This window comes from Acartia tonsa, chromosome 9, assembly GCF_053477335.1.
Source record: "Acartia tonsa isolate MP-2025a chromosome 9, ASM5347733v1, whole genome shotgun sequence".
NCBI classification, from domain to species: domain Eukaryota; kingdom Metazoa; phylum Arthropoda; class Copepoda; order Calanoida; family Acartiidae; genus Acartia; species Acartia tonsa.
The window spans coordinates 34,270,853-34,281,888 of record NC_137268.1 but is presented as its reverse complement, the minus strand read 5'-3'; the positions used below and the strand labels follow the sequence as shown (position 1 = coordinate 34,281,888).

Here is an 11,036-nt window from a genome sequence, read left to right as displayed (position 1 = left end):
GTATATAAACAAGGATGACAACATCCATAAAAGCGAAGCACTGAAACAGTAGGACAAACGGACATTACCACTTGTATAGTATCTGAACTGAATAATCAGAATTTAAAAGTATAAGAGTCGAAGCAAAATTGTAAATATATTTGTTAAAAAACTGCTTGAAGCAGGATAATGTTTATGGACATACTTACATTTTTGGACTTGATTATAGAGTTGCTTCGCTTATAATATTGTTCTTTGTTGTCCCAGGAATCAATATACCAAAAATCAGATCAAACGGATAATTAGAACACTTGAAAATTTGTTGTTAAAAAAGTAGAAAAATTAACATGTTTAAAATGGACGTACGGACATTCTAGTAATGATTATAGAGTTGCTACGCTTTCTAAATCGTACCCAACTACTACAGGAATCATCATGCAAAGTTTGAAATCGATAGGACAATTCTAACATGCCTAAATTAACGAATAAAAGCTATCTATCTCGGACGGACGGACGGACGGACGTACGGACGTACGGACGTACGGACGGACGGACGGACGGACCGACCCTAATTATAGAAAAGCTTCGCTTTTAATAATTTAAATTTAGATTATTCCAGATAGAGAGTAGACATTGGTCTGTTTATTACACGTTAGTCCCCAAAGTTTTATAATAACGTTTTCTTATTCGTAAATTAACCAACTTTTGGAACGTTGATTTTTGAATTGGTTGGTTAGTTTAGTTACGTGTTTAAATGTTCAACCACTAATTTTGATCTCAGAAAGGATAATTTTGTGCATCATCATTGGGGATGTATATCAATTTTCGGCCATTTTCTTTCCTTTTAGATCCCTAATTAGATCATAAGATTATTCGGGAATAGTCCCTTTTGTGGCAACGCTTTAAGGGGCGATTCGTCGTATTTTTAAAAGCGAAGCTTTTCTATAATTAGGGTCGGTCCGTCCGTCCGTCCGTCCGTCCGTCCGTCCGTCCGTACGTCCGTCCGAGATAGATAGCTTTTATTCGTTAATTTAGGCATGTTAGAATTGTCCTATCGATTTCAATGATAGGATGATGATGATTTGCATGATGATTCCTGTAGTAGTTGGGTACGATTTAGAAAGCGTAGCAACTCTATAATCATTACCAGAATGTCCGTACGTCCATTTTAAACATGTTGATTTTTCTACTTATTTAACAACAAATTTTCAAGTGTTCTAATTATCCGTTTGATCTGATTTTTGGTATATTGATTCCTGGGACAACAAAGAACAATATTATAAGCGAAGCAACTCTATAATTAAGTCCAAAAATTTAAGTATGTCCATAAACATTATCCTGCTTCAAGCAGTTTTTCAACAAATTTACTTACAATTTTGCTTCGGCTCCTATACTTTTAAATTCTGATTATTCAGTTCAGATACTATACAAGTGTTAATGTCCGTTTGTCCTACCGTTACAGTGCTTCGCTTTTATGGATGTTGTCATCCTTGTTAAAATGGCGTTTTAGAGGTTATTTAGGTTAGGTTAAGTTATATTGGGTTAGGTGATTGCCCCACAGGATATTTTATCTCCAATAATTTTATGATTCATCGTTCAGGAATATACGACGCATCGTATTATATTTAGCTTTCCGCGGCCATAAAAATGTACATATTATGCTTTATATAATTTTTCAGTATTGCTGAGAACCGGTCCTAATCCACTGCATATTGCTAGCAGACAATATTTAAATAATATTAATTTATAATCGACGCAATTTATGTAATAGTACATTATTAACAAGAGGAAAAGGGGGGAACGTTTAATTAAAACAGTGGAAAAAAAACATTGTAAAATAAAAAAAAATCAAATCAAAATTCTATATTTTCAATAATAGAAAAATGAGGAATAGTCCCTTTTGTGGCAACACCCCTTAAAGGGCGATTCGTCTTATATATTTTAAATGGCTTTTGATGGGTTATTTTAGTTTAGGTTAGGTTATATTGGTTAGTGATTGCCTCACAGGGTGAAAAAAATAAAAAAATCGCCCCTTAAGGAGCGTTGTCAGGAAAGGGACTATACCCGAAAAATTAATTAGAATTAAACTACTCCTTAAGATCTACCAATTGGAACTGTCACATGAAAAATAATTAATCTTCTTAAATATATTACATAAATTCTTTAATTCAATGCTAGGACAATGGATTTAAATTTATCTTCTCCAGTGTTCCAGTTACATGAAATTGTGGAATAAAGATTTAATTTTATTGGTTATTTTAAATAAACACTGAATAAGATAATATAAAAATGTACTCTTTAAACCTTATTTACTATTGTTAGGTTAGTTCTCATCTCCTGTTAGATAGAAGTTTAAACAGTACATTACTTTCTGCCTTCTATACTATTATGAAATTCCTAGGTGGCCAAAAAAATATATTTTAAAAAATACAAAAAAATATGTAATGAGCCTAGTAAAAAAATCAAGAGACTACATTTTTGTAGAGAATCTACATTTCTAAATTTTAAATTGATAATTTTGGCTCTCAATATTTCCACCTGGCCACTAAAGCTGTGAGAACATACACAGACACTAACACACATAGTACAAGGGCAGTCAGAAAGCTTCAACTGTACTTTGCAAACAACATTGTTACTCCATTAGTGTTATGATATCCTGGTTTATTGAAAACAAAAAAGCAAAGTTTTTCTGTCTGTAGCTTAAGATCTCATAAATTGAAAGGACAGAAATGCTATTTTATGCAAGAATTTGCTATGTGAAGGAAGAAATGCTAAGTTTTCCAAGGATTTGCTATGTTTTGCAAGAATTTGCTATGTTTTGCCAGAATTTGCTATGTTTTGCAAGAATTTGCTATATTTTGCCAGAATTTGCTATGTTTTGTAAGAATTTGCTATGTTTTGTAAGATTTTGCTATGTTTTGCAAGAATTAGCTATGTGAAGGACAGAAAAGCTAAGTTTTCCAAGAATTTGCTATGTTTTGCAAGAATTAGCTATGTGAAGGACAGAAAAGCTAAGTTTTCCAAGAATTTGCTATGTTTTGCAAGAATTTGCTATGTTTTGCAAGAATTTGCTATGTTTTGCCAGAATTTGCTATGTTTTGCCAGAATTTGCTATGTTTTGCAAGAATTTGCTATGTTTTGCCAGAATTTGCTATGTTTTGCAAGAATTTGCTATGTTTTGTAAGATTTTGCTATGTTTTGCAAGAATTAGCTATGTGAAGGACAGAAAAGCTAAGTTTTCCAAGAATTTGCAATGTTTTGCCAGAATTTGCTATGTTTTGCAAGAATTTGCTATGTTTTGTAAAAATTTGCTATGTTTAGCAAGAATTAGCTATGTAAAGGACAGAAAAGCTAAGTTTTCCAAGAATTTGCTATGTTTTGCAAGAATTAGCTATGTGAAGGACAGAAAAGCTAAGTTTTCCAAGAATTTGCTATGTTTTGCAAGAATTTACTATGTTTTGCAAGAATTTGCTATGTTTTGCCAGAATTTGCTATGTTTTGCAAGAATTTGCTATGTTTTGTAAGAATTTGCAATGTTTTGCAAGAATTAGCTATGTGAAGGACAGAAAAGCTAAGTTTTCTAAGAATTTGCTATGTTTTGCAAGAATTAGCTATGTGAAGGACAAAAAAGCTAAGTTTTCCAAGAATTTGCTATGTTTTGCCAGAATTTGCTATGTTTTGCAAGAAATTGCTATGTTTTGCAAGAATTTGCTATGTAAAGGACAGAACAGCTATGTTTAGTAAGGTTTTGCTATGTGAAGGACAGAAAAGCTAAGTTTTGCAACATGAAGGACATAAGCAGCCTTCCTAATGTAAGAATTTGTCAGACAAAGGACATAAGTCACCTCCCTTAAGTTAGATTTTGTTAGATGAAGGACATAAGTAGCCTTCCTTAGACCAATTTCCAGTGACTTCTGTCCTAATTAGGAATGACTTTGTTTTCTTTCCATGATCCTAATTTTCTTATTATTGAAGCATTTCTGAATAAGTTTAACTTTATGTAAATTTATATAAGATTTCTGAAGAAATTTTTTTTACTATTTTAATATCTGGTAATTTGGCCGGTTATCCGGCCGGATATCCGGTAATTTGGCCGGATAACCGGATATTTGGCCGGATATCAGGCGTTGGCTGGATATACGGCCGGTTACCGGATATCTGGCATTTGAAATCAGCCGGATATCCGGTATCCGGTATCCGGCCAAAAAAGTATCCGGCCCAACCCTAGTATAAACACATTTAATTTTTTAACTATTTATTTGCGGAATACATATGTTTCTCTATAAAAATAGATCATCAGTTCCAATTAAGATGTATAAATAAGAGTTAAAAAGATATATGTCCATGCATTTTGAATCCTTTTTAAAGACTAAATGAAAAAGAAGTGTTAGAAAATTGTGCCCCCTGCGGGTTATTTTACTGCCTATATCCTCTTGGGGTTGGGGGGGAATTAGCATCTTTATATAAAAAGGGGGAGGTGTTTAAAGGGAATCTTTAAATAGACAAAAAATAGGTCATATTTGTCATTTGCAGTTTTACAAATTAATACATATATTAAAAAATACTGCTTTGAATGTGTTTCACGTCATGCACTTTGAAAGAAGGAACTTTTCTCTGTGTGGACACTTGCTGAATATTTCATTTCTGGTGTTTAAAGTTTGTATGTTAGATTTGAAAGCTTTCATTATTTCGAAGCTTTCTGTCAAGCAAAGATTGCATTTTTTGGAATTTTGATTGTAAGGGTTTGCTAGTTTTTCAATTGACCATTCAATTTTATAGTTTGTGTTTTTCTGTCTTTGTGTTTTGATGAAATCAGATAGCTTTGTGCAAGCTGTGTCTCGTGCAAAAGAGGTTTTGTGCCTACTATATCTTTGCTTGAAAGTTGCAGAGGTTAGGCCAATATATTGATGTTGGCTCTGGTCTGAATCTAGTGTCACAATAACTTTATAGACTATGTTTGAAGTTTTGCATTTACCATCCAATGGGCATGTTTGGGGTTGTCTACAGTTGCATCCTTCAATTGTAGGTATTTTGGAATCGCCAAGGATGTGTTTATTGTGAGTAGAAATTATACTCTGCATGTTTGGCATTGTGCTGTAAGAAATCTTGATGGTGTTTCTATTGTAATACTTGTGTAGTTCTGAGCCTGGAGGAAAGTGCTTATCTACTAGTTTTAAAAACTCTTTGGCTATGTTTGTTTTAACTGCAGCGTTGTAGGGAATGGTGAACCAATTAACTTTTCTTTTGCGTTTTTTTCTCGCTGTGTTGGTTGTGTGTTGTGCTTGTTGTTTGTATTGTATGTTGTGCTTGTAGCCTGCTGTTTTCAAGGCCGTATTATACAGGTCCTTTTCTTCATTAAAAAGAGTTTCATTGCTAGACAGATCAGAAATGCGTTTTTCAATCATCAATGGAATGAATATTTCTTACCTGAGGGAATAAAATGTGGTTTAATTTTGGTTTTTAATTTTCATTTATTTCCCGGCTATGATCATTTATATCCCTGATATCAAGTTTCTTTTAATAATTAATAAAAATTCAAAAATCTTCCAAAAAAAATTTGAAAATCTTCTAAAAATGACTACCTCCGGGAACTAAATGAATATTTATGTGGTATCCGCCTAGGGTAAATGGCAGACACCAGAGTTCGAATAAAGACTACGGCAGTGTGAACAGACGAAGACACCTTACTATAGAGAAGCTATGCTTCTCTAGCATTCACTAGACAAGAATCAACATCTATTTCAGTTGTCACTTTATTGAAGGGTTAAAGGATACTAAAGCTATATACAACAAACAATAACTACATGGATAGGAATAAATGATCATAACATAAAAGCATTATAATACATATACAATAGTCAGTTTGGGCAATCATGGTTCCCCATCCCTGGAAAGGGTGGGGGGAATTAAGAATACAGTTAACCATAATATAAATACATATGGATTAGGAATAAAGATGGTTAAAGATAAATCATACAGTAAAACATAGATAATTGCAATGGTTAGGTAGATGGCTATCCCTGTCTGGGGCAGGCAGGATAGCCCATGGAGCAGCACAATAGGTAGATAAGCATAGAGGGGTTGAGTGGTAGGTCTGGGTACTAAAGAGGGAAGGTTTGATGATTACTTGTGACAACAACAGTCTGTGTGGGGGTGATTCTATCAGATGAGGGCAGGTTTAGATCCTTTATCCTCAGGGTTGAGGTGGTGCTGATAACTTGGTGGTTGAAGGGGAAGGTTCCGGTGCTTAAGATGGGAGAGGGAGGGGTAACACCCCTCCCTCCATTTGCAGGACAACTGAGAGATAAAATCAGTACCGTTATCTGACATCTTTTCAGGTGGCTTCATAACTGTAGAATAACAGGATTTAACTAGGTGCGTAGCATCACTATAATGTCTTGGTTTCTGCATGGTCCAGAGCTGCCGCATACCACAACTCTCCCCTCGGAAGGCTGGAGGGGTTGTCTGCACCGCCAGACTTCCGACAGTGGTTGCGGCCTTCAGTTTGTTGTCCTTGGGGAATGGGTCCGCCAGGATACCAGTTGCTGGACGGTGGTGGACTCCAGCCCTCCCCAGGTCTAACGGAATCGGCTATATCTGCTGGAGTAGCTGGTCCTGTTGGATCTTCTGGCCGTTGGATGTGTACCTCTGAGGCCACCCTGGCAACCTCCAGGGGTGGCACAGCACATGAGGGGGCTTGGACCAACAGCCGCCTGGTATACACCTCTGCAGGTTTCTCCACTGGGCTGGTGGTCTCCATCGTGTTGGTCACCTTGCTGCTGGCAGGCTGGCTACTGGATGCAGGCGCCGTTTCTTCGCCCTCGGGGCTGGTCAGGTTCATTCGGCTTCCAGGGTCTCTGTCAACGCGGGCAGGTGGTGGTTGCCATACTGTAGGAGCGTTGCCTCCTTCAGGCTCATTCTGGACATTGGCAGGGTGGTGCATGGCAGTCCGACCTGCGGGGTAGGGAAAGGTAACAGTCCACCCTTTATGCCGGAGGCTGTCTTGGATCTGCAAGGGTGGCTCCGCTCTAGTTGGCTGGGAGACAGGCCCATCCACGGACACTGCTGCTAGTGGACTGGAGGCACAAGGCTCCGGATTTCCTCCCCTAGCCTGAAGGGGTCCAGGCACATTGTCTCCATCTTGGGTAGACATAATTGTTGGGGATCCTCTACTTCTATGGTTAGGCTCGGCACTTGGCGCATCTAGTTGTGTTACTCCCCAGGCAGCGGTCAAAGCTTCTTCAGTTTGGCTGGTAATGGCTGATACCCTGGCTCCTGGGGCAGATGCAGGGGGCGCAGGCAAGTTTGGCCCAGCCCAAACTTCCTGGTACACCAGTGCAATACAATTACCCTGGCTTTGTTGAGGGAGGTAGACAGCTGGATGCAGTTGAGGGTGAGGGACAGCTGGACTCTCCCTGCTGGCTGGGGGCTCTGGCTGGCTGGGGGTGACGGGTGTCACCCCTTCCTCTGGGGCTGCGGGCTCATTCCGGGGTCCAGGTATCTCGGTGGCGGCGACGGTTGTCGCCCCAGGCACCAGTGTGGGGGCGCTGGATAGCACCCCCCAGTCTTCACAGGGGTCCAGGTCTCTCGGTGGCGGCGACGGTTGTCGCCCCAGGCACCAGCGTGGGGCGCTGGATAGCACCCCCCAGTCTTCACAGGTGGCGGCGACGGTTGTCGCCCCAGACATCAGCTTGGTGGTGCAGGGAAGCACCTCTCGTTCCTTCCAGGTGGCGACGCCGGTTGGCGTCCCATACATCGACTCAGACTCGCTGGGTAGCGCCCCTCGGCTCTTGCTGGGGGTGACAGGGGTTACGGACACCGGTCCCCTGTGGTTGCGGCTGAGGTCCAGGCCAACCCGGTTGGGTTCAGCCGCTCCTCCCAGCACGTTGATCCTGGCCACCATGGTCCCAATCTGAGACACAGACTCCTGGGTAGCCGCGGCCCCAGCGGCGGCAGCTAGTTGGGGTGACGGCTGGGCATCTCCCTCCAGGTGGACCTGGGTGGCAGACTGGTTGCATGCAGGTTGTTGGGCGGCCTGGTGTTTCTTCATTGCCCGGTCCCAACCGGTTCTACACTTGGCGGCTGTGTGGCCGTTGAAGCGGCAGCGCCCCTTCGTCCAGCTGGGTCCCATCAGGCCGGCTTCCCCAGGGTGTATCAACCTGCCAGGTCTCTCCTCCTCCAGTTGGGGCACCAGCTGACAAACAGGGTCTCCCCTACTAGGGGTCAGGCGGTGCTGGGCTGCTTGTGGTGGTTCCTTGGTTACATTCAGCCTCCTCCCCATACACACAGGTTCCTTCCATCCAACAGCGGCTCTCCTCCCCTGGGTGGCGAGGCCAGCCTCGGCCTTAGCTTCTGCAGGTGCTTCTCCACATGAGGGATCCTGCCTCTGGGTATGCCAGGTGGTTGGTAGCAAAGGCTGTTGATGGTGCCAGTCGGAAAGGGGGCTATGATCTCTGGGGGTTACCTGTGGCCAGTGTGTGGACAGGTACCCACAGGTGGACCAGCAAGGCCCAGAAGATGCCATACTGATGGTAGCCTGAACTGTATTCCGGACTGTCAGCAGACTGTTGGTAGCCACCTGAGTTGGGCCAGAGTTGCCAGCTGGTATTGCGTCCCTGCCAGGCTCCGTCAGCTGCTGGTGGGGAGCCCCTGCGGTGGTTCTGGTTTTGGCAAGGGGTGGCCTTCTTATTGACTTCCCTAGTTGGAGCTCTGCATCCTGGTGGGCCTCCATCTTCAGCAGCATGGGGGAACTTGGCTGGGACATGTGCAGTGGTTCAACAGAGTAGCGGCATCTGGTCTTGGAGTGTGGGGGAACAGCCTCACTGCTGCTGGTCAACCCTGCTCCCTCCGTGCTGGGTAAAGTCTTCCACTGCAGCAGGTCACCAGTCCCCATCCTTAGGCCAGTCCCCAGTCGTTCCATGCCTGGGGGCTCCCAGGGAGGCTTGGGTGGCGGCTCCCCCACCCCCAGGTACGCGTCGGGCATCTGGGTGAAGAGCCTACTCCCCTGGGACAGCTCCCCATCCTCCAGATTGGTGAGGCCAGTGCCAGGGAGGACCTTTCCACCCCAGAAACAGGTGGTACTGGCCCTAGGGCTGGGCCCCTTTGAAATCTCAGTTCTGGTAGTAGTGTCCATCTTGGGGCTGGCCACTAAGTCTCTGAAGCTTGTCACCTTCTCATTAGGCTCAGTTGCATCGTTCAACACCCCCAGGAGGACACCTACAGGTTCAGCAATCCCCAGTCCAGTATTGCTATTTCTCGTGCGTTGAGCACCAACTGAACAGGAGCGGTGCAGCGGACATTCAGTCACCCTTTCAGACAAGGGCATCTCAGGGACCAGGGGTCTGTGACCTGGCATGTGTTTGATGTTCACTGTACTCAACACAGTAGGCCAGAGTAATAATAGAAACAGTATCGTGTATGAAGAAGCAGAGAGTGGTGGGGTACAGATGTTGGTGGTTCTGGTCCAAATGAAGACTTCTGTCCACCACAGTGTCAGCAGCAGGCCTAGGCACACAGTTAATGCCCCATCATGAATGTCTTCTATTTCCGCACGTCGGGCTAGGGGCTGCCAAGTTCTTATCTTGTAGATGTAGGAGCAGAGTAGAGTAGCCGCGCCGCAAGGGGGTTCGAGCCGGCTCACCCCTAATATAAATACTATAGCTGTGTAATTAGGGTGGTAGTCCACGTAGCCGTAGGCTCGGTCCTCCTGGCTCAAGAGTTTCTGTGGCTGGCGCGTCCCCATGATAAGTAGCAGGGGGTTGGTCTGTGGGTGCCAGCGTCTTGTTTAACTGTTGAGCCTGAGTTGTTCTCCTTTCCAGTATAGCTCTTGATTTCTGTGATAACCAGCGGATCTTAGCTTAAAGGTAAAAAGGAATATGTTAGGGATCCACAGATGTCTCTAGGAGCGTATCCGCTGGTAGATATATGGATAGGTAGGCTAACTATATATATATATATATGGCTACACTCCCATATATATATATACGTGTATAAGAATATCCCCAGAGCTAGCTAGCTTTTCCTCCTTGCTCCAAAAAAATCACGCTTCCTCTGTATATAGTTCACAACTATGAAGGTCGATGGTCCAGGTACACACCACCACTGCCCAGTGTGGGGCAGCAAGTCAGGCTATGTCCACAGGGTGGGCGTACTTTCGTTCAGTTACCATATCAGTTTCCAGTGTTGTTTGGTGAGGTTAGTATTCACTTACTTGTACCCATGATACAAAAAAACAACCTTATTTATCACTTGGGTATTTATATATACATATATTTGTTTCACTAACCATTCAGCTTTGAAGTAGGGTTGGCAGGCTAGGAAGATGTTGAGGGTCTGAGCGGGTTTAAGGAACTGGTTTAGTTTTCCTTATCACACTGTAGACAGGGAGGGAGGAGCTGGCAAGTTTTTCTCCAAAAAAATATCTCTGTTGTATGCTATAGAGTGGCCCCTCTCCTGTGTGGGTGTGTGTGTGTGTGTGTGAAATCTCCTGTCCTTGCAACGCGCGTCCGCACCGTCAAATCCGCGCACACGGGGAAAACGCGCTCTCACCCCTCAACTCGCTCTCTCATTGGTCCGCTTCGTCCGTTGGATTTATGATATTTTCCGCACTCTGTTGCGCTACCCGTGAATGGCGCTCTGTGTGTCCGATCGCTAGCCCCACACTACAGACGGACTTAGTCTAGTGTGGGTAGAAAGGGGGAAGCGCGTGAGGGGACGGGGGTAACTCCGTCCGTTTCCCCTGTGAGGGAGGGAGGTAACTGTGTGCTGGTATAATAGTGCCTTTTCTTCTTAATCCTAGGCTTATCTATTATATCACCCTGATTGTATTTGCCTTCAATGGAGAGGGGCTCCTCCCTTTCCCTTGGAATAAGGGGTATATTGTTGTTGTGCTATAGGCTTGAGGTGATTTGATTGTATATCAGGGTCTTTATTATATTACATCTAGCTTCTATTTTTGTCCTTATCACAATTGCATAACAGATTTGTTTACCAACTCTGTTCTATTTTTAGCTGTTATCACAATACACAATAATCCAAGCCTGTTCTATTCTTAGATT

At 42.9% G+C, this 11,036-nt stretch overlaps 1 protein-coding gene across 3 annotated transcripts; it reads right to left on the bottom strand.

Moving 5' to 3' along the window:
- Nucleotides 1–5,718: 5,718 nt before the first annotated feature.
- LOC145328819 (uncharacterized) lies at nt 5,719–10,824 on the bottom strand. 3 transcript variants are annotated; one of them, XM_080172719.1, is made up of 2 exons: nt 10,246–10,824; nt 5,719–10,215 (listed from the first exon to the last, which is right to left on the bottom strand). In XM_080172719.1, exon 2 carries the CDS (start codon nt 9,719–9,721, stop codon nt 6,368–6,370), a length of 3,354 nt encoding a protein of 1,117 aa, XP_080028845.1. In that variant the 5' UTR covers nt 9,722–10,215; nt 10,246–10,824; the 3' UTR covers nt 5,719–6,367. The 3 variants fall into 3 exon arrangements, with proteins under 3 accessions (XP_080028845.1, XP_080028843.1, XP_080028844.1); XM_080172717.1 differs by having other exon boundaries at nt 5,719–10,226; nt 10,265–10,823; XM_080172718.1 differs by having other exon boundaries at nt 10,265–10,823.
- Between the last annotated feature and the right edge of the window lie 212 nt (nt 10,825–11,036).